The sequence below is a fragment of the Aricia agestis genome, chromosome 4, assembly GCF_905147365.1.
Source record: "Aricia agestis chromosome 4, ilAriAges1.1, whole genome shotgun sequence".
Lineage (NCBI taxonomy): Eukaryota > Metazoa > Arthropoda > Insecta > Lepidoptera > Lycaenidae > Aricia > Aricia agestis.
Window position 1 is genome coordinate 1,058,078 of NC_056409.1, and position 23,969 is coordinate 1,082,046.

The 23,969-nt window shown below is 36.9% G+C and overlaps 1 protein-coding gene across 1 annotated transcript; it reads left to right on the top strand.

Moving 5' to 3' along the window:
* Positions 1 to 20,587: 20,587 nt before the first annotated feature.
* On the top strand, positions 20,588 to 22,762 carry LOC121726417. The gene is made up of 2 exons (XM_042113778.1): positions 20,588 to 20,986; positions 21,121 to 22,762. Exons 1-2 carry the CDS (start codon positions 20,904 to 20,906, stop codon positions 22,622 to 22,624), a joined length of 1,587 nt encoding a protein of 528 aa, XP_041969712.1. The 5' UTR covers positions 20,588 to 20,903; the 3' UTR covers positions 22,625 to 22,762.
* Positions 22,763 to 23,969: the final 1,207 nt, after the last annotated feature.

The following is a 23,969-nucleotide window of genomic DNA, read 5'->3' on the forward strand; positions in this document are numbered from 1 at the left end:
TCACAAAACTGTCACGGGTTTGAGTTGGATTATTTAAAAATACTTAAAAAAATAAAAAATCTAGCTGCAACATTAGATTATAATTGAAATGATCTTACATGTTGTGCATTAAAACTTATAGAAATACTGTATTTTAACTGTTAAATCACGTCTGTTAAATGAGCGAAATCGGCAAAATTTCGTATTCTATATATCTTAATAATAAGAAATAAAAAGTATACATAAACTTGTGATTTAAGGGGGGCTCCCATACAAATTTACGGTACGGAACCCTATGTACGCCAGTTGGCCAGTTTCATAATTTTTCCTTTCATTGTGGATAACGTCCTTGTTGCCAAATTTCAAGGTTCTAAGTCTGCTAGAAGTACCTTAGAATTTTGATGATCTGTCAGTCAGTGAGTGACAAAATGTAGTAACTTTGATTATCCGTAACGTTATGTAATTTGGAGGTTAAGCTAGTTTTAATACTTGCTCCTAGTCACCGAAATTCTAAATCCCTAGCTTATTTAACATCGAAGATAAAGGGGGTGTGAAAAAGCCGCGAACCGCTTCGAGAAAAGTATGCTACGGCCGTGCCTTTGCTAAAAAGCTTGGCTGGAGCACTGCCGTGCTCCCAGATCACTTATCAGACACTAGCATGAGGACAATAATTCATTCAAAGATAAAACATTATTTTTATAGGGGGCCAGCTACCAGCAGCACTGGATTTATGAATAGGCGTATAGGCCTATGGGCGGCAGCGTCCTATAGGCGTCTTAGGATGGCGGCAGAGCTCTTACATAGGGGCAGCAAAATTAAAGTGCCTATACTCATAAAAATATTATAAATCCGGACCTGCCTAAAAAGGTTCACCAAAAAAGTTTGAGTACCGCTGGCATAGATAGTAATTTTGCAACGAAAGGTAATAAATTATCACCCTATCGCTTGTCTCTTATTCCTTCGTAATAATTGGTTAGTTAAAAACGCGTCATGTGCTTTAATTGTATTTAGCGATAACAAAATCAAGGAGTAATGACTGGCAAAGGTCGTGAGATTGCGGGAGAGTAAACAACTTCTACTGTATACAATATTATATTCCTAGAATGTATTTCAATAACAAATTTTCGCGAGATAATTACTTAAGGTCTTCAATATGATCATATTACTTATTATATTCTGGTATGTAAAAATCCAATAAAATAACTCGCATTATTGGCAAGGTTAGCTAAAACAACGTAGTGATTATATTCTCTTTGGCTAAAACTATATCTTGTACCTATGTTGTACCTACTAGCGCCGAGCCAAGATGCGGAATTATTGGTAAACTCTTGGAGGAAATGTCAAATTTTCATATTAGTGTAGGAAAAGTGTTCATAGATGGCGTTGCAATGCAGTTATTTGGTCAAAATTATTCAAAAGTTCGATTTAGCACTTTTGGCAGTAATAAATCGAATGTATTTTATAACTAACTATTATTTGTTAGGGATTTGTTTTTTTATTATTGTATTATTATTTGTTAGGGAATTTGCATTATTATTTGTTAGGGAAATTCGTTATGTAGTCGGATCGTTTTAATTCAAAGTTGGCTGGGCGGAATAAGCATTTATTGTAATATAATCCCACTAAATAACGTAGACGTGCGCTATCTGCCTTTAAATAAAAGCATAGCAAGCTTACCTACATAGCACCTTAGTACATTATATTTAATATTATGATGCACTTTGAGGTAAACGACTGTTCAATACCTAAATATTTGTATCTAAGACCTGATAAACTTCAACAACCTATCTATAAGTACAGTGTTTGATAAGAATTGTTATTTATTCTCAATTTGAGTAGAGTTCAAGTTCATGTTAAATGTTTGTCAGCTATGTAGACAGAGGTACCTATAGTCTACGAAACTAACTAAAGAATGGACTCCTAAGTTAAGAATAAACGGTCTTACCACAAAAAACTAAACATCTGTTGAACAGTTGTTTTGTGACCATTTTGTACTAAATTTTTCTCTAATCAACTGTTCAACGGGTGTTTAAATCTTTTGTGGTAAGACCGTTAATGTTTTGTAATGGTTGATCTAGCATGTAAAACTTTAGGGTTTTAAACCTATCTATTATAACCTACGAGGCCTGAGTTGACGCGCAGTGCAAAAAAAGTGAAATTGAAAAGCACTTATAGGTATTGCATCGTAAATTAAATTAAGTATATATAACGTTTTACCATGATTCCTAAGTTTTGTGACAGGAGTTAAACAGGCATTAGGCTACGATTAGCTACATAACATAATACCTAGGTATAATATATTCCGGGAAGTAACAAATTACAGTAATATTATTATCGATAAAGTCGATGATTCGTCATGTTCTAGGTACATCATGTATGATCTAATCGGTATTATTGTTTCTGAACATAAATTAATTGTTTTATTGATAGTAATTCCTTAAGAATTAGTCGCATTTGTCACAAAGAGTTATCATTTAACATTGGATTTATTCGATATCATAATATTAATATACCTAATGCTGTTTCCTAGAACGTAATCGTGCAATTGACGATTAAAAGGGCAAAACGGTCAAGCAATTCGGAAATATGATTGTTTAAAAAACAAATATTACAATTTATCAAAATATTTAAGTAATGAATGTTTGTACAATGATATTATTTATTCCGAAAATAATTTTTAAGGGTAAATCTACTCCAAAGCAACCAGAAACGGAGGGTGCAACTTTTCCGCCTCAAAAACTGGTTTCATGCGACATACATATGGCGTCAACATATCGAGCGAAGTCCAGTTCCGATATCATCTTGAGGGTAAGGCCAAATTAGCCTCGAAGAAGCTTGGTGTTCTTAACAGAGCGAGACAGTACTTCAGTCCGGACCAACGCCTACAACTCTACAAGGCGCAGGTTCGGCCTCATATGGAATATTGTTCTCATCTCTGGGCAGGGGTGCCAAAATACCAACTGCTCCCTCTGGATCGTATCCAACGAAGGGCTGCTCGAATTGTTGACTGCCATAGTGTTTCAAACAGCTTGGACCCCCTGGAATTACGCCGAGATGTAGCTTCACTCTGCATCCTCTATCGGTTGTATCACGGGGAGTGCTCTGAGGAATTGTTCGGAATCATACCACCTGTTTTTCCTATCACTTTTACTCACCAACTTTTCGCTATCGTCCCACGCGAAAAACATACCATCCTCATCACTTTGATGAGTGGCAGTCTTCCACAGTGCGTTTTTCTGCCGCGCACTGTAAAACTCTGGAATGAACTGTCACCAGCAGTATTTCCGGACCGATACGACCCGCAAACCTTCAAGAAAAGAGCGTATTTCCTCTTAAAAGGCCGGCAACGCACCTGCAGCTCTTCTGATGTTGCGAGTGTCCATGGGCGACGGTAGTTGCTTACCATCAGGTGACCCGTTTGCTCGTTTGCCCCCTTATTTAATAAAAAAAAACATGTAAGTACAACTATTTTTTCTTTGATTTGCTTCTAAAACCGTAAAGTGGTTTCCACTTTTTAGAGTGAAAGTTGCTTTTATTTAAGAGTGAGTAATTTCGCCCCTGAAAGTCTAAAAATGATACAGCTTTTCTTTCTTTATTATCTAGCAACTAACTGCTTTAATTGGTCTATACCCCGCTATATCACTCTATTGATCCTTACTGTAGAGTATTGCGTTTCTATAAAACCGTTCGTCGTGTGAGTCTGCTGTATGGTACCTAACGAGAGAGGTTAACTGCACAATAATTTAGATTATAGCTTATCTATCGTTATCACAGTATCAAGTATGCCAGTTTGCTCGAGCACCTATTTATAGAATTGCTCATTGATAAGAGATAATAGTTGCAATTGTTTGTTTTGACTTTTGTAACATAATTGTATATCAATAACATTAATATCCTATATTGTAAGGCCAAGAAGACACGTTTAATTAAATCTTTTAAACTGACGCTGGCCAATTTTCTCGAGCTCCTTTTTTTTATGAAATAAGGGGGCAAACGAGCATACGGGTCACCTGATGGTAAGCAACTTCCGTCGCCCATGGACACTCGCAGCATCAGATGAGCTGCAGGTGCGTTGCCGGCCTTTTAAGAGGGAATAGGGTAGTAGGGGAGGGTAGGGAAGGGAAGGGAATAGGGGAGGGTAGGGAAGGGAATAGGGTAAGGGATCGGGCCTCCGGTAAACTCACTCACTTGGCGAAACACAGCGCAAGCGCTGTTTCACGCCGGTTTTCTGTGAGAACATGGTATTTCTCCGGTCGAGCCGGCCCATTCGTGCCGAAGCATGGCTCTCCCTTTAGGGTGTCCCTGCATGTTTATCTGGCGAATTTGATCGGTCCCCCGTATGTGGGGACCGATCATGATTTTAATGTGTCTCGCTAGAGGCACCAGCCTAGACAGTAGACAGTAAACAAAAAGTTTTGCTCGACGTTTGACAACGCTTCTCTCAATATTTTGATACAATATGTGTGCAACATGTCGGATTTGGGTCGATTTTTTTTTATGAAATAAGGGGGCAAACGAGCAAACGGGTCACCTGATGGAAAGCAACTGCCGTCGCCCATGGACACTCGCAACATCAGAAGAGATGCAGGCGCGTTGCCGGCCTTTTAAGAGGGAATACGCTCTCTTCTTGAATGTTTGCAGGTCGTATAGGATTATTTGCTGTATGTGCAAGTGGCGCCCTCTGCGTAATATCCCTATTAATCAGATTACCTAGCAACTACGGGACGAACCTGGTCGTCAATGAGAAGAAAGGTTATCGTAATAGTTAATTTCGGCCATACTTCCTCGTGCGGGAGATAATTTTAGACGAAATTTAAGGTCGGGCTATAAAATCTCGTTACCTTGTCTCTGTACAGAATACACATTAATTTATTTTTGCGATGTTATTTTTGGACAAAAGTATTGAAATAAACAATACTAGCTGTTGTCTGCAGATTCGTTTACGCAAAAATATACACATTACACACCCAATTATTACGAGTGGGGACCGAATATTTTTTTAATAAATATAAAAGCTATATTATGTCCAATTTTTCAGGTTACAAAAGTCAAAGTTTAACCTTTAATCAAAATCGGTATATCGGCTTGAAGAGATATAAGTATAACAGACATACACATTTACGCATTATAATATTATTATGGATAACTGTTATTTTTGGATAAAAGTCACCACTCACCATATTCTGTTTAATTATTATGAGCTTCGTCTCGTAACAAGTAACTGTTTAACTGATCATTATGGTATTAAGTTGCATAATATAATATGCTTGGAGATATACAATATTGTATTTCATTCATACGCCACTGTAAATGCGATAAAATGATTTATTTGTACATTTGTTGTATAACTATAATTGTCTCATGGTTTTTCTGGAATTAATTTAAAAATTATAAACATTACTTAACCTCAAACTGCGAATACGGAAAATCCGAAATTTAAATTCAGTACGACGCAAACGTTTGTGTCAAGGTTTGAAAGCAAAAACATTATTATACAAAAATGTTGGAAGACATCAGACGAGACGTACATTTTTTTACGACGACATTATCTTTTAACAAGTCCGTTGTAGAGTTTAAACTTTAAAGCTGTTCTAAAACTAGTGATTACTAGAGAGTAGAGGCCAATGAACTTAAATCTGTTGTTGGAATAAATTAGTTTATCCGACTTTTTAGGATTCCGAAAGGGAAAAATGGTACTCTATTACTAACACTTAGTTGTCTGTCCGTCTGTCCCTCTGTCTGTCTGTCTATCTGTCTCTAGGCTGTAGCTAAAGCACGGTAAAAGCTAGATATATGAAAATTTCACAGATTATGTATATATCTTACCGCTATAACAACAAATACTGAAAACAAAATAAAATTAATATTTAAGGGGGGCTCCAATACAACAAACGGGATTTTTTTGCCCTTTTTGTGCTCTATATCAATAATGGCAACAGATAGGTATTTGAATTTTTCACAAAATCGTTAATTACACGTGTACTTTAATATGTAATATTAATATTAAAATAAAATAAAAAATTTAGGTGGCCTCCCATACAAAAAACACAATTTATGGCCTAATTTTGCTCTATAACGGTACGGAACCCTTTGTGCGCGAGTCGGACTTGCACTTGGCCGATTATTTTTTCGAACGGACATCGTAAGCCGGCTTATGTTTATGCTTATATTTCATCTTTACAGGGTGCAACAAAAGTAAGCTATATTATACTTAAGAATATTAATTAGTCCTATAAAGGATTCAATGGGAAAGTAGCAACGCTGAAAGTGTTATCTTTGACTCCTAGTTACTATTCAGAGAAACGTACCAACGCGAACGTCATGTATTGCATACAATAATTAGCAGAAAAGTAACTCTTTTAGCGCTGCTACTTTTATAGTGAACTTTATATTACGAGACAAATACACACTAGAGATGTGCCGACTAGTCGGTAAACTTTCGTAGTTGGCGACTAGTTGGCAAAAAGACGTTTTTACTATTTTGATATTATTGGAATTACATTAAAGAAAAGCCTTAATTTATAATATATGTACATTTTGAAATTAAATGAATTGTTTCTAAAATTACTTACTATGCAAAGAAAATATTTTTTTAAATATATTTTTTAGTAACAAATTAAGTATTATTTAATCAAGAATAAGTACATAAAATATATGATGAAAATCGATATTATTATAAAAACAAAAAAAAAACGTACGCAAAGTAAAAAAAAAAAAACAGGATCCGACACGTACGCAGGCGAAACCATGATCGGCTTGGCTGACTAGTCGGCCGATTAGTCGGCTATTTTGCAACCGACTAATCGGCTAGTCGGTTAGTCGGCCATAGTCATGCTCGCTACATCTCTAATACACACCCTAAAGTATTATCTCTTAGTTTTGTTACAACCTGGGTAATATTTATATAAGTAATATGGTGCATTTCGAAGTCCCCTAAATGCTCTTTTTGTCTGTATCAAGACATAAATAATTCATGTGTCCACATAGACAAAACAAAGTATTATATATAACTATTGTGACTTTCTGTCAGCAATCGACACTGACAATGCACTATTAGTTTTATACAACTGATAACTGTATAATACTTAAATTATTCTGATAATAATACGTCATGATGTGAGTTGGCCGTTTGAAAATGAATATTCTTATCAATATAATTTATTACTTCCGTAAGTAGATGTTAGAAATTAAAAGGACATTGTGCAAAAAATTATTTCTCTCTCTCAAAAATCTTCTATTAGATAACTACGACGAAACCCAGTGGAAGAGTATTTTTTGCAGACTAAAATCTGCTGACCATAAAAGAAACGCCTGCGTCTCAAACTGCCTCAAGTGATAGGTTTATGGGATTTATAGTTTTCTACTATACCTGAAATAACTAGAGCTAAGAAACGAAATAATTATGAACTTAACCACAGAATACATAATATTAATACAAGTGACTCAACCGAGAAAAATACAAAATATTATTATTAATCCACCAAATACGTACATAGCATTGGTTTCACAAGGAGCGTATTGAAGTCCTACAAGATTTGTGACGGAACTTCTCAAAGACTTTTCTTAGATTACTTTCCTCTGACGCACATTCTTGTGCCCGCGTCACTGTGGTATAACATGGACATAATTTATGGAATTCGGACACGGTTGTTCAGTAAACGTACTATAATGAGTTAGCACCGAACGAAATGCATTTAAGATTCTATATTTTACTTTATTTACTACACAAAGAATTTTATGACAGTGCTTAGTAGATATTATTATGACGTTTACTTGGTAATTATAAAATAATTAAAATAATCAATTAAGCGGTTTTCAATATGAATCTACATCGTTAATATTACGTAAAGGCATGACGTCAAAAAAATTCTCATACATACTTTAGCTTACATACTAGCTCATACATTACTTTAGCATTATATTATGGTAGTTTGACTCTACCATGGGCTGGCATTCCAATATTTCAAATTCCGCTGAACACGCTTTGCAACGCAATGACGTTCCTGCGATGTTTTTTTTGTCATAAAAAATCATCGCATTTATGACAAAAATATCATCGCAGGAACACAGCAACGTTTTCAGCGGAATTTGAAATATTGGAATGCCAGCCCATGGTAGAATCAAAGTACCATAATATAATGCTAAAGTAATGTATGAGCTAGTATGTAAGCTAAGGTATGTATGAGAATTTTTTTGACGTCATGTCTTTACGTATTAACGATGTAGATTCATATTGAGAACCGCTTAATTGATTATATTTTAATTATTTTATAATTACCAAGTAAACATAATAACTATTAAGTACTTTTATGGAACTTATATAAAAACACACACACTATAAAATAATATTTTTGTTAGGTACTGATTTCACGGCTCAATAGTAGGTTCTGTGTTAAAAGCAGACTACTTTTGTATTGGTGCACGGGCCCTCGGCTACGCCGTAGACGTGCTACGCGAGGAGCTACACGCGTAGCTCACTTTATTTTATTCAAAGTTTTAATCAGGAATATTTAAAAAAATTAGTTACATTTTTTTAAGACGATTCTTGGAAATTAGGTGTAGTATAGTATAATTTATTAAAAGCTTTTATTATTTTATTTTTTAACTTGCTCTGTATGTATGTAAGTATGTATGTTACGGTGAAATTTTGGAACTAAATTTAAGGTAGATATATTTAACCGATTGAGCTGAAATTTTGCAAACGCGTTTAGTTTGGATGACCATGCACGATATGGTATGTGACATCACTCTAAATCCAATATGGCCGACCATCCAAGATGGCGAAATAATTATTTTATGTCTAGTTTGCGTTAAGTACTAATTAGAAAATTTAGGAGTTTGCTGTTTCCAAGCGGGACATATTTAAAGGCGACTTTTCTGAAAAGTATTATGCAATGTATTGTATGTCATATATAAATTATATGTGTAATAAATCTTATTCTTTATGTAGAAGGTGTAACTTTACCTAATCTGGATTTAGCCGGACATACCATTACAATGTTTCACGATGAAATTAATATTTTCGTTCCTACGCTATTTATTACCTATTCTTAATCTGTAATGATAAGAAAAAAGTGCGTGTTTATTTTATATTAGAATTTAAAGTTCTATATGAACCATTGGTATAAATCATAAGCGTTATAAGGCTTACTAACACAGATGTAGGATTAAAGTGAATCCAGAATTAAATATTATGTTATCTCTTTGCACGTCGTATTGCTAAAGATATAACCTAAGTAGATTTGACCCAGATTTGTGCACTTGAGCACGTAAGCATAAACGACAGAAAGCTTTTTGTGAATATAAAATTATAAAATTACATTTTGTTTTCCAGAAAAGAAAGTATATGTCACTCATAACTCTTCAACAAACTTTTTCCTAATTAATATGTATAGGTACCTAGTGATACTTATCTAGCAATGTTGTACCTACACATACAATGAAAGTCACAGGTTATCACGAGAGTCATATCTGCGGGCAGGGGGCTATCACTGTAAACAATAATTGAGTAAAAGTTTTCCACTGGTGGATTAGCAACTAGATATGGATGTTTGTGTTCTGATGACCATTAACAATGTTTGTATGGCAGATAATATTAATGTTCCTTTGTGTATAACATATTACGTAATCTATATAATTAGTTAAGGTATCTAAAAAAAATAATTGCAAAGGAAATAATATTCTTTTGGCTGACCGTCATCGACGCTGACACCGAAATGTATGAAAAATTTGCGCAGATCGCTACGTCCTATTCAAAAACGCTTCTTAGAATTTTATAGTTTATACACCTGGGACCACCTTAGAGCGACACTAAACTCAGCTTTAGGTATACGTACAGAACATACTGTATACCTATATAATATGCGTCCTATATGTATGTTGTCAAGTTATAAAAATATAATACTTATAAAATTCTCATTTACATTTCAAAAATAACTGAGAAAGATGGAGGAGTGCTTTACGCTTCTTCGTGTGATAAATCCGTCTCTTTGACATTAATTAAGACCTGTGTTTCTGCATTCTACAATGATGATAATTTGTAAATAAAGAAACATCTGTAAATAACTAGCAGGATTTTAAAATTTATATTATGAAAAGTATTAAAATAAAATAAAATCAACTCTAGATCATACATTACAAGATTGAAATTTTTTTATGTTATTCATTAACACTTTTTATTGGCTAACGATAAAGCGCTAACCAATCGATATCGCTCTTGGAAAGATAAATTCTTGACACAAAAATCTCAAAAGCCGGGCATTAAAGACGTATTATTTTTTGCGATGGAATTTACTCTTACAGACAGCAAAGTAATTTAAGGAAGTGAATACGTTATGAAGATACACAAAAGTACTAAATAAGGGTTCATGACGTCACGGCTCGTCCGAAAACCGTCTGCTCATCGCGTGCGTCTCGCGTACAAGGAGAGCCAGTGCGTAACCGGCCCCAAACGTCTTCGTATTGATTTTCACCCGATTGTGCCAGGAAGGTTATGGTTTCACCTGGTTTGATCGGGATCTGTGAAACCCAGACGACAGGTTTTTGACCTCACTAACACGTCCAACATATTTGGCCCTTAAATCGGTGAAGCTGCCGCCATTTCTCCCTGTCTTCAGCCTACACTTTCAGTTCTCTGCATGACATGACATTATTATTCTGCAAATATAGTTGACCGATATACTATTTTCTTGGTCTTCCTCTACCATTCTTTCCTTCAACACCCAACATAACCCAATCATAATAATATTATATCGTAGGTCGCGCCATCTGCCTATGAATAAAATTCTCTTACAATATAATGGCAAGCTTTAGGGCATAAAAGACTCGCCGAATTCAAGATTCGGAGGTTCCTTAGATTTATGCCATGCCAGCCATGAAAGTGACTTTGGATACGTGGCAGTTTTTTTAATTTTCGTAAAAAAAAATCCTCTATGCGTCGGTACTTTAACGGAACTTTTTCTAATGTTTAAACATTTTACTATAACAATAGTCAATACGTTTGTCTATGATGGTTGATTTCAAACGTAGAAAATGTCTCTAAATGTTCGGAGGATCTTTTTTACGGGCAATTTGCACAATACTATTCATACCGCAACTCTTGTCCCACCTGCACCGATCGGGAGACGTGAGAGAGCCATGCTTCGGCACGAATGGGCCGGCACGACTGGAGATATACCACGTTCTCACAGAAAACCGGCGCGAAACAGCGCTTGCGCTGTGTTTCGCCGAGTGAGTGAGTTCACCGGAGGCCCAATCCCCTACCCTATTCCCTTCCCTACCCTCCCCTATTCCCTTCCCTTCCCATCCCTACCCTCCCCTCCCCTATTACCCAACTCCCTCTTAAAAGACCGGCAACGCACCTGCAGCTCTTCTGATGCTGCGAGTGTCCATGGGCGACGGAAGTCTTTTTTTTTGTGCATCAGAATGCTTTCCATCAGGTGACCCGTTTGCTCGTTTGCCCCCTTATTTCATTAAAAAAAATCGGCGGTAGCTAGTAGGTACTAGTAGACAAACACCATTGACATGATATTAGGGGACGTGCTGATCCTTTCGATTATATTTTAATAATTAACAATGGTTGCTATAAACAAATATATTATTGTCTTACATTTCAACCATTAACATAAGTCATATTTTTAAATTACAGTGAATTTAAAGTGAATAAAATAAAATCCGTATTTTGATAATAAGCAACGACAACAGGTAATATTTTATTACGCTGCATATTTTATTCGCAAATCGCAAAGAATAATTAAACAACAGTGTTTTCTTGACTAACACGTATTTGATATATTTTGTAACAATTAGATTATAACATGAACTGTTTTGTATAATAACCAAAACAAACAATTTCCATACAATGCTACAGCTGTTACCGTAGCCACTACCCAGTGTGAAGTTAATCAGGCATTTGACGTCAGTTACTGACGCATTTTGGTGAAAATTCCAGTTAAAACCATAAACCTATAATGCTAGTTAAAACTATCGCATTTACTGGTATATTATTGTTATGACTTTTCACGTCAATTTTTTTGGTAGATTGTTTTTTGCGCTAAATTGTTTTGCCACTTAACATACATAATAACTTTTCAACTCTGTTACTAATTTAATACAACATTTAGTACATTAACTTCTACAGCAATGGTATAATTTGAGATTGTAACAGTATACAAAGTTATACCTAATAATCAGCTAAACAATTAATGGTGTAACTTTTGCGATGTAGATTAAAAATAAATTTTGTAAACGCTATTGTGTCTGCAATAATAAAGCAAGTACTTTCAATAATAATTATAATATACAGGGTGTAACAAAAATAAGTGATAATACTTTAGGGTGTGTACGTGTTCCTTGTAGAGAGTTCACTGTGAAAGTAGCAGCGCTAAAAGGCCAAAATTTTTTTCACTTTTGTATGGGAAAACTCGTGACGCTCGGGCCCTTGCCCAAACAAAAGTGCAAAAAAGTTTTCGTCTTTCAGCGCTGCTACTTTCTCAGTGAACTCTCTACAAGGAACACGTACACACCTTAAAGTATTATCACTTATTTTTGTTACACACTGTAGACATAATAACGTTAAAAAGCAAATTACGTTAAATATTAAAAAGTACAAATAATAAAGTGAAGGCTGACTTAGGCTTGAGGCTACGGTTGTCTATTATTATTGAGTAAGTTTATATTATAATATATATTAAATAACTTTCTTGAAAATATATACTCTAGTGCAAGTAGAGGCCTCTGGCACGTTGGCTTACTATTTACCAATAATACCTAATTTGCCTATGATTGGCCAAGATCGGTGTTGATTGTAATTTGTAATTGCTACCGAGTTTCGCAACCATGTTGGCGATCATAGTTATCCGTCGTAGGATAAGAAATAAACAAACAAAGTCGTTTTGTCATGTCCAAGAATTTTAGAGTACAACTAGATGATCCAATACACTTCATGTACTTTCCTCCTCTTATAAACTTCCTTTGGACTTCCTTAGGCTAATATGAGCCAAATCGGTTAAGCCGTTCGCGAGTTTTAGCGGGACTAACGAAGTTCATTTTTATTTATATAGATGTAATACTTTACCTGTTTGTGTAATCCTGTCAATTATCGTATTGTCACAGTATAGCAATATAGGGATATGTCATATTGCTATACTGTGGTATTGTTGTGAAGTTTACAGAACTCGTTCCCTCTTCTCTGAACCCGCCTCTTTGGGTGGAAGCCAACGAAAACTGCGTACTGATAATGTGTTATCCAAGAAAACAAAAAAAAATACGTAAAATAATTTGGGAATATGAGTGGAAAATAGGGATTTCCAAAGAAACAAAATATTGTAGGCCTACCGACTTACTTGGGTAAGGATGTATTTCGTAGTTGCGACCTTAGAAACCTTCGCTAGCGCGATTCAAGACTGTGGCGCCTAATGGATTGCCACCATAGTAATTACTAGAAACAAACTTGAGATCCTTGAGAAGTTAGATAAAAAAACGTAATCTGTCATAATAAATGTTAATTAGTTTTAGGAAAAAAAATTATAAACAAAAAACTTTTTGAAAAGAAGAAAATAAATTTCTCCTTAAAAATGTTAACTAACAAGTTATAATCCTCAATATATTATACAATTTGCATGATATAAATTTTTACGTGGGAGAGCCATGCTTCGGCACGAATGGGCCGGCTCGACCGGAGAAATACCACGTTCTCACAGAAAACCGGCGTGAAACAGCGTTTGCGCTGTGTTTCGCCAAGTGAGTGAGTTTACCGGAGGCCCAATTCCCTTCCGTATCCTCCCCTATTCCCTTCCCTTCCCATCCCTACCCTCCCCTATTACCCTATTTCCTCTTAAAAGGCCGGCAACGCACCTGCAGCTCTTCTGATGCTGCGAGTGTCCATGGGCGACGGAGGTTGCTTTCCATCAGGTGACCCGTTTGCTCGTTTGCCCCCTTCTTTCATAAAAAAAAACCATATCGTGCATGGTCATCCAAACTAAACGCGTATGCAAAATTTCAGCTCAATCGGTTAAATATATCTACCTTAAAATTGAGTTCCGAAATTGCACCGTAACATACATACTTACATACATACAGAGCAAGTTAAATAAAAGCTGTTAATAATAATAATAAAAATCTAATAATGAAATGATGTGTGCCAAATGCAAATTACCAGCACGTGATTTTTGTTTGTTTGGCAGCGAAGACGGCGGCCTGCATACTCCGCGTCAAGAAATTCGAACCAAATTGTATTATAGGAGATAAGCCTTTAGCCTTATCCTATATTATATTATACTTTGCCTAATCCACGCACATTTTTAGATATTCACTATGCGAATATCTAAAAATGTGCGTGGGATTACCTAATCCCAGAACACTGACCTATACCGAAAAGACGTTAGTGGATGATATGGATAAGAAGAATGAATAATGACTGATTTTTTTCCTAAGAGCAATGAATAATGACTGATTTTTTTCCTAACGATTATCGTTGCGAATGGTACCTAAAAATCAGTTAACGATATCATGAAATTTTATTTTATCACTAGAAGATATCCACAGACCACAACTCCGGTGCACTAAAATTCGTTTGTTCGGTTATCCTGAGACTTAAATTATCTCCATACCAAAATCAACGGCTTGGAAAAGAGGAGGTTTTTTTTGACAAGAAGAGGTTACAGAAAGAGAATCTGTCTGTCTGAGACACCCTTTCGTAATATTAGTATGTATTTGATTGTCAACATTTAGGTTTCTAGATAAGTATGAACATATTAAAAAAATTAAGTAGATATAAAATTTATTTCAATGAAACATTTTTAGAGACGTAAAATAACGATAGTATCTGTTATACGATTAAGTTCGTTATCAAAACGGCACGTCTGGGTCGATAAGACGTTACTGGGACATCAAAATAAATAGATTCTCAGCATGTGTTGTAATAGATAGACGACGTGATTTTCTCTCAAATATTTATCACCACATACATTTTAATGGCTGATAATGTTACAATATTCTGATGACAGTAAAATAGAAGAGATATACTGTCGAAGTTCCATGTATGTACGTATAAGAAGGTACTGTACCTTATGGCACAACGGAGTTGCGGGTGTCATCTAGTAAATATGTATAATATATTATTACATATTAAAATTTTGTTTGATAATGAAATACAATATCTTCATTTTCCATTTTTATTTTGCATGTACGGTTGAATAGTTGCTGAAAATATATTTGTTTAGATTATTCAATACATAGCTCCACTTTCACGTCGTACAGTCGATTACCTACTCTGGTCTGTGGTATTACTTTTACACGGATGATTCGTTCTCCATCATCATGGATTTCGAAGACCTCATGAACATGATTGCTTTGGAATAGTTTGCGCCCTATAATTTTTAATTAGGTAAACAACCTGTTATTAGTAATAACTAATAAGTAATAGGTAACTAATAAGATGATCTTACAAATAAATAAATACACAGTAAAAAATCATATTCAATGAATTTGAAAGAATATTTCATGATCGTGTATATTTAAGTAAATATAGCTTTCGATACAGATTTTCTGCGGAAAAGTCTGTGGAAATATTCTGAAATCCAAACTTAATAGTAATTTGGATCATTACTTTTTATTGTGCTAAAAATATAAACAATTACCAAAAAAGTGCAGTGACTTGTATGAGAATCATAATATGAGAAAAGCGGTCACGAGTTTCCGCCGTCAACCGACCCGCGGCGTTGTCGTAGCTTAGCAACGATATCCAAGAGGCCTATAAACGTCTGACGCCGCGCCCGTCGTTTCGCCGTAGTCTATATTCACCTTTATTTTTGCAGCTTCGCTCATTCCCAGTCTCATAAAATAGAATTTATGCAATGGCTTCCACTGAACTCTGTAATGAAGCGTTTTTTTGATGAAAAACATAATAAAATGAATTCGATAGAATATATCCCTATGGCAATTGTGCCGACTATAGATAGCAAAATTATATTATTTAATTCGTGTTACGGACAGAATCACAAAAAGTTTTGCAACAATTTTGATCTAATTTGAATAGAGTAGAGATGGTAGCTTATTAATTGGTTGTTATGATTACCTATGATATTATACGTGGGAGAGCCATGCTTCGGCACGAATGGGCCGGCTCGACCGGAGAAATACCACGTTCTCACAGAAAACCGGCATGAAACAGCGCTTGCGCTGTGTTTCGCCGAGTGAGTGAGTTTACCGGAGGCCCAATCCCCTACCCTATTCCCTACCCTACCCTCCCCTATTCCCTTCCCTTCCCATCCCTACCCTCCTCTATTCCCTCTTAAAAGGCTGGCAACGCACCTGCAGCTCTTCTGATGCTGCGAGTGTCCATGGGCGACGGAAGTTGCTTTCCATCACCCGTTTGCTCGTTTGCACCCTTATTACATAAAAAAAAAAAAAACCTATTAGCCCAATATAATCCTAAGCCTGTATTTCAGCACCCCATACCTCCTCAATAATAATAACTAAAAGTAGATGATTAGTACTAGTTGTACAATACTGGGTTAAGGATGCCATAACGATTGTGTTACTGTGCCGTACTGAAGGTTACAATAACCACAGATCAACAGATCTCAACTCTAGTTGTTACTCGCAACTTCTGCTCAAAGTACTCTATTAACATCTTCTTGTGTTATAGGCATATTTACAGTCGGACAGTTATAACTTGTTTACCTGTTTATGTAATAGGGATGATGACAAGGTCAAAGATTAGCAAATTTTGTTAATAAAATGAAGAAATCACGGTAAAAAATAAGTGTTCCCAAAATTTCAGCTTGATAGCATTTGTATTTTTTTTGTTATGCGCCTTCAAAGTTGGATATTCAAGTCGATTTTTTTTTTTAAATTAAATTTCTTAATTATTGTATACAATTATGTAATTAAAAGCAACTTTTGTTATGTGTGAAGTAGCAGCAAACTTAAGTTAATAAAATAATATGTGAAGTGGCAACACCGCGCTTCCGCCCGGCGTAGGCGCCATCATCTGTGTCTTGCATTGACATTGACCTTTTCGTTTCCGCGCTCTGGCTGGTACTTGTGCCAGCCAGAGCGCCGCGTGTGAACTCTCTCTCTTTCCAAAAATATATTTTGTCAAGTTCCTAATTAATTATCTTGGTTATTGAATACAAATCGTTATATAGGAATACCTTTTTCATTTAACGCCTTTACAAGGTTTCACACGCGGCGCTCTGGCTGGCACAAGTCTACAAGCTTCGTGTTCATATCTTGCTGCTACATCGCGGGCACCTCATCAACATCGGTCATCGTCATCACTCGCATTTAAGTATTGTTTTGATTTTTGTTGGCTGCATTATTATTGGTTCCAAATATGTCAGTTTCATGTGAGGATTCTAGTAAGCTCACTGTGGAGGAAAATGAAAGGAAACTTATCAGGAAGCGAGGTATTTGTAAACAAAAATTAACACATTTTAAAAAATATTTAGAAACATTAGAGTCATCTCTTTCAGCTGTAAAGATTTGTGAGTTAAATTTGAGATTATCTAAAATAGAGGAATTGTACACAGAATTTGATCTCATCCAATCTGAAATCGAAATTATCTCCCAAATTCCAGAGCATCAGTTCACGGAGCGGGAGGAGTTCGAACTCACTTATTTCGAAACATTGGCAACTGCACGCGAGCTGAGCGGCCGCCATGCAGAGGCTAATGCTACGAGCAACACTACGGGCAGCGAGACGGGTACAGTACTTGCCGCACCAACAGGTCTGAAATTACCCACTATTAAGTTGCCTACATTTTCTGGTCAGTATCAAGATTGGCTTGAGTTTCATGACACATTTACCTCTCTTATACACAACAATAACACAATACCAAATATCAATAAGTTTCATTATTTGAGGGCTGCGTTAAAGGATACAGCGGCTTTAGTCATACGTTCTCTTGAATTTTCCTCGGAAAACTATGAAGTTGCTTGGGACTTGCTGTGTGATAGGTTTAATAATGATCGAGTGTTAGTTAACAGTCACATCACTAATTTGTTTAATATGCAACCAATTTACAAGGAATCAGCCCAGGCTTTGCGGGGCATAATTGATAGTACTAATCGAAATCTCAGGGCTCTGAATACCCTGAAGCTGCCTACAGATCAGTGGGACATACTCATTATTCATTTTGTAGCTGCTAAATTGGACCCTAGCACAAATAGGGAATGGGAGGAAGAGAGAAACAAAATGAAAGTTCTTCCGACCCTTAAAGATTTTTATGAATTTTTGAAATCTCGTGCGGACATGCTGGAGGCTATGGGTGAGACAAACCTCAAACCTAAACAACATAAAACGTTTATTACCTCTCTGCAGCAGAGCAATGCTAATACTAGTACTAGTAGGTTTGCTTGTCCAGTATGTAAAAACAAGCACTCAATTTATAAATGTTTTAAATTTAAATCATTTTCCACTCCTATGCGAATTCAAAAGGCTAAACAATTAGATTTATGCATAAATTGTTTGCGTTCAGGACATAAAGAAAGGGATTGCAAATTAGGGCCATGTCGTATTTGCTCGCAACGACATAACTCGTTATTACATGGACAGCAGCCAAGTTCTACTTTGGATTCAGCTGCAAGTACCTCGTCCAGCGTAGTCCTCGCAGCGGCTGCACCACAGCCCGCTGCCCCTGCACCGTCGCTCGCACCCCCCGCATCTGTCTCGTCTCATAGTGACATAACTCTGTCGAATACAGGAGGTAAAGTTGTTTTGCTTTCGACGGCTCTGCTAAAGGTTAAAGACAAGTATGGGAAGGAACACCATGTGCGGGCTTTGCTTGACAATGGAAGCACGGCAAGCTTCATAACAGAAAGCTTATGCACTAAATTGCAATTGCCATTTTATTCTACTGCTGCGTCGGTAGAAGGATTAAATTATCAGTCTTCACGTATAACTAAACGTTGTGAAATAAATATTGCTTCACGCATGTATCCATACAATGCGAATGTCAGTTGTTTTATAGTCCCTCACATAACTCAAAACTTACCTACTATGATAATTGATGTCTCATCATTCCAAATCCCCTCTGAATTGAATTTAGCTGACCCGATGTTCCACACCCCTGAAAAAATCGAAATGCTGCTAGGTGCTGATATATTCTGGAATGTTTTATTGAATAACAACGTTTCTTTGGGTAAGCACAAGCCCACACTTAGCGATACGAAGCTGGGATGGTTGGTCTCAGGTTCTGTACCGAGTTATCAAGGTATCCCTAAGCACTTCACCGTCCACTGCCATCATTTGTGTGAGAATCAACTCCACTTTGAGATGTCTAAATTTTTCGAGTCTGAAACAATTAATAGACCTGAGAGTTTAACTCCTGAACAGAAACAGTGCGAACAAGATTTTGTTGCCAATACAAGGCGAGATAGTGAGGGCAGGTTTGTGGTAAAAATACCTTTTAAAGAGGATCCAGATACACTGGGGGACTCATACATTTCTGCTAGGGCTCAGTTCTTAGCAGTAGAACGAAAGATGGCGCGACAGCCGATTTTACAGGAAAGGTACAAAACCTTTATTAAAGAATACTATGACATGGGTCACATGAGTGAGGTAGGTCATGATATTACTAGGCCCACACCATATTTCATGCCTCATCATGCTGTGTGCAATGAGGAGAGCACTAGTACAAAACTAAGAGTTGTATTCAACGCTTCAAATCCCACATCAAATGGGAAATCCTTAAATGATTTACAGATGGTAGGGGCAACTGTCCAAGATGATTTATTCTCGATTCTAATCCGATTTAGATTGCATAAGTATGTTCTTTGTGGGGACATTGAAAAAATGTATAGGCAAATATTAATTTGTCCTTCGCAGCGTCATCTGCAACATATATTATGGCGTTTTAACACGAACGACCCAATAACAAAATATACCTTGAATACTGTCACATATGGCACAGCATCGGCTCCCTTCTTAGCCACAAGGTGCTTAAGAAAGCTTGCTGAGGAGTGCAATGACCCTCAAGTTAGCAAAGCCATTGCTAATGATTTTTATATAGATGACTACATTTCGGGTGCTGACGCCATAAGTCAGACGGTAGATATAGCAAAGGGTGTAATAAATGAATTAGAATCCGCAAAATTTAAACTAAGGAAATGGCGGTCTAATAGCCCGCAAATTTTAAATAAAATGCAAGGTGCAATTGGAGCGAACGAATCAATCCAATTTCATGATAATAGTACAAAGGCTTTAGGCTTGCGTTGGGCATGTGATGATGATCAATTGTATTTCACAACTTCTGACATTTCACATAGTCAGTCCATGCCGACGAAGCGGACAATCTTGTCCACGCTAGCTCAGATTTTCGACCCTTTGGGGCTCATAAATCCATATATATTACAGGCAAAACTTATTTTAAAAAAGGTCTGGGAGTGTAAAATAGGCTGGGAGGACCCACTACCTCCAGAAATTCAATTAGAATGGTCAAAATTTCTTAAAGCGTTGCCAGATTTAAACAATTTTAAAATACCTAGACGTATGTTAGGGAATTCGGCAAAAATTGAACTTCATTCATTTTGTGATGCATCTGGTCAAGCGTACAGTGCATGCATATATGTTCGCACACTCTCTGGTGATCAGACATTATCTGTTCATTTAGCTGCCGCTAAGAGTAGAGTTCAGTCAGCTCGAAAGACTACTATACCTCGGTTAGAGCTCTGTGGAGCTCTACTGTCGGCACGACTTACAAAAAAGGTGAATAAGGCGCTCAGTTTGTACAGGGTCATTGACCGGGTGGTATTCTGGTGTGACTCTACCATTGTTATTAGTTGGATTAAAACAGAGTCTTCAAAGCTTAAGGCTTATATTAGGAACAGAGTGGACGAGATAGCTGAATGTTCTGATCCTTTGTCATGGCGTTACGTGCCTACAGCTCTCAATCCAGCCGATATAGGGTGTAGAGGCCTCGATGCCACTCAGCTTCTGCACGAGCAGAGGTGGTGGTCCGGCCCGTCTTTCCTTAAATACGACGAGTCAACATGGCCAGAGAATCCTGTAAAAATAAAGGAAGAATTACTACCTGAGGTAAATAAAAGAAATTTAGCTTCGTCCATTCCTTGCGATGTCGCACTGTCATCTCAAGTAACTTCCAGCGTCTCTAGTGAGATGGGAAATTGGATAGAAAGGTTTTCAAATTTTTGCAAACTACAGAGAGTCATGGCATATATTCAGCGCTTCATATATAACTGCCGTCACTCACACAATAAATACACTGGACATCTAACAGTCAAGGAACTTGTGTCCTCTAATCAAACATTATGTAAATTAGCACAAATGGAAATATTTCCTAAAGAATATTCCACTTTATCAAAAAATAATAACTTACCTGCAAAAAATTGTTTACAGAATATGCGACCGTTTATGCATAATGACGGTCTGATACGCGTCGGAGGACGACTATCAAATTCGGAATATTGTTACGATACCAAGCACCCTATCATACTTCATGCTTCACACCATCTTACGAAATTAATCTTCCAACACTATCACATACTCACTATGCATGCGGGACCACAGCATTTATTATCCACTATTCGTCAAAAATACTGGCCAATCGCAGGTCGTAATCTAGCAAGAAAAACAGTTCATGATTGTATTAAGTGCTGTCGTTTCGCAGGTAGATCAATCCAACCAGTCATGGGTAACTTGCCAAAGGAACGTCTTTCTATGACGTATCCGTTCTTAAATGTAGCAGTCGATTACGCAGGCCCAATCTTGATTGCTGACAAGAAAGGTAGAGGGTGCAAATTAATTAAATCGTGGATTTGCGTTTTTGTTTGTCTGGCGGTAAAGGCTGTACACGTTGAGCTGGTGACAGACTTGTCAAAAGATGGCTTCCTCGCAGCGCTGCAGAGATTCGTTGCTCGTAGGGGAAAGCCCATCAGTATCTATTCCGATAACGGAACCAATTTTACTGCGGCTAGCAGGGATCTGGCTAGGTTCTTGAAGGCGAGTGGTGAGGAGATAGGTGTCTCGGCATCAGAGTTAGCGATTAATTTTAAATTTTCTCCCGCGTATTCACCACACTTTAACGGCTTAGCAGAAGCAGCAGTAAAGTCGATTAAGCATCATCTAAAAAGAGTTTTAACACTTACCAATTTAACATACGAAGAAATGTACACTCTATTAGTAGGGATAGAAGGCATACTCAATTCTAGGCCCATAACTCCTCTTTCTTCCGATCCCACTGACCTAATCCCACTTACACCGTCCCATTTCCTGATCGGAAGAACAATGACCAATATTCCAGAGCAAATAGATGATCAGAGGCCATTACACCTACAGACTAGATATGAAAGAATAAGCACATTAAAGGGCCACTTCTGGAAACGATTCTACAAAGAATACTTTGCTGAGCTGCAATGCCGCCAAAAATGGAAAGGTGATCACAGTCAACTTCATCTAGGCGAGATGGTGTTGGTCAAGGACGATCGATTGCCTCCGAACCGCTGGCTGCTTGGACGTGTGGTCCACCTCTACCCTGGCTCAGATGGCATCGCGCGAGTAGCAGACATCCAGACGACCTCAGGGACTCTACGGCGCGCCTACAACCGGCTCTGCCCGCTACCTGTTTTGGAATCTTCGCTTCCAACGGGGCCAGCATGTGAAGTAGCAGCAAACTTAAGTTAATAAAATAATATGTGAAGTGGCAACACCGCGCTTCCGCCCGGCGTAGGCGCCATCATCTGTGTCTTGCATTGACATTGACCTTTTCGTTTCCGCGCTCTGGCTGGTACTTGTGCCAGCCAGAGCGCCGCGTGTGAACTCTCTCTCTTTCCAAAAATATATTTTGTCAAGTTCCTAATTAATTATCTTGGTTATTGAATACAAATCGTTATATAGGAATACCTTTTTCATTTAACGCCTTTACATTATGAAACCACTTTCATAAACGCAATATTTAATATACCTGTCGAACAAAGTTGTCTCCCGATGCGTACAAACTACGAAAGACTGACGTCATACTTTCGTAGCACTTTGTATGGAGCGTTTCGGGCAGGTCTTTTTTTATGAGATATTTGAATTGTCATATCTTGGTGAATTTTTAAGCTATCAGAGTCATTCTTTCAACGATGTTTCTATTTTTTAAGTGTCTTTCAATTACCGATAAGAAAAGAAAATAGCCATCATGCCTATTATCGCAACTAGAGATCGCCCAATGGTCGAAATTCGACCTTACTTGCAACGACATTAGGACTACTACCTATATTTTATAAAAAATATTGACTTCATCATAGTTTTTTTCAATTCTGGTCTCTGGAACCCAGCTGATCTCAGACTGGCATGGCGTTTAAGCATTGTCTAATAGTATCTAAAATTAAATAAAAAAAAACAATAATCCATTTTCAATTTGTCAACTTGTTGTCAACAGACTTCAACCATAAATAATAAATAAAAGAGTATAATTCGTATGTATATGCTTGTCACTCAAAAATCTGTCATTTTTCCTAGTAGTATAGTGTCTTAGTGTGTGTAACGTTTTATTTGTTAAAATATATATGACAATAGCATCATTTTAAAATAATATTAGCTCGATGCACTCCTTCACCATATAAACTATAACTGTGCGAAATTTCATGCACCTACGTTTCGCCATTTTTCGTAAAAAGGGTTACAAAGTTTTTCTCTCACGTATTAATATATAGATTCTTGAATGAAATAATTACTGTTTGTGGTATTGATATCTCTCAATGAAAATCATGTGTCATTGAATTGACTGTAATAACATTATATTATATCTTGTGCAACATTTCATAGTATTTGTATCACACATAATGTTCTTCAATTCATATTATTTATACCTTTTATACGTGGGAGAGCCATGCTTCGGCACGAATGGGCCGGCTCGACCGGAGAAATACCACGTTCTCACAGAAAACCGGCGTGAAACAGCGCTTGCACTGTGTTTCGCCGAGTGAGTGAGTTTACCGGAGGCCCAATCCCCTACCCTATTCCCTTCCCATCCCATCCTTAC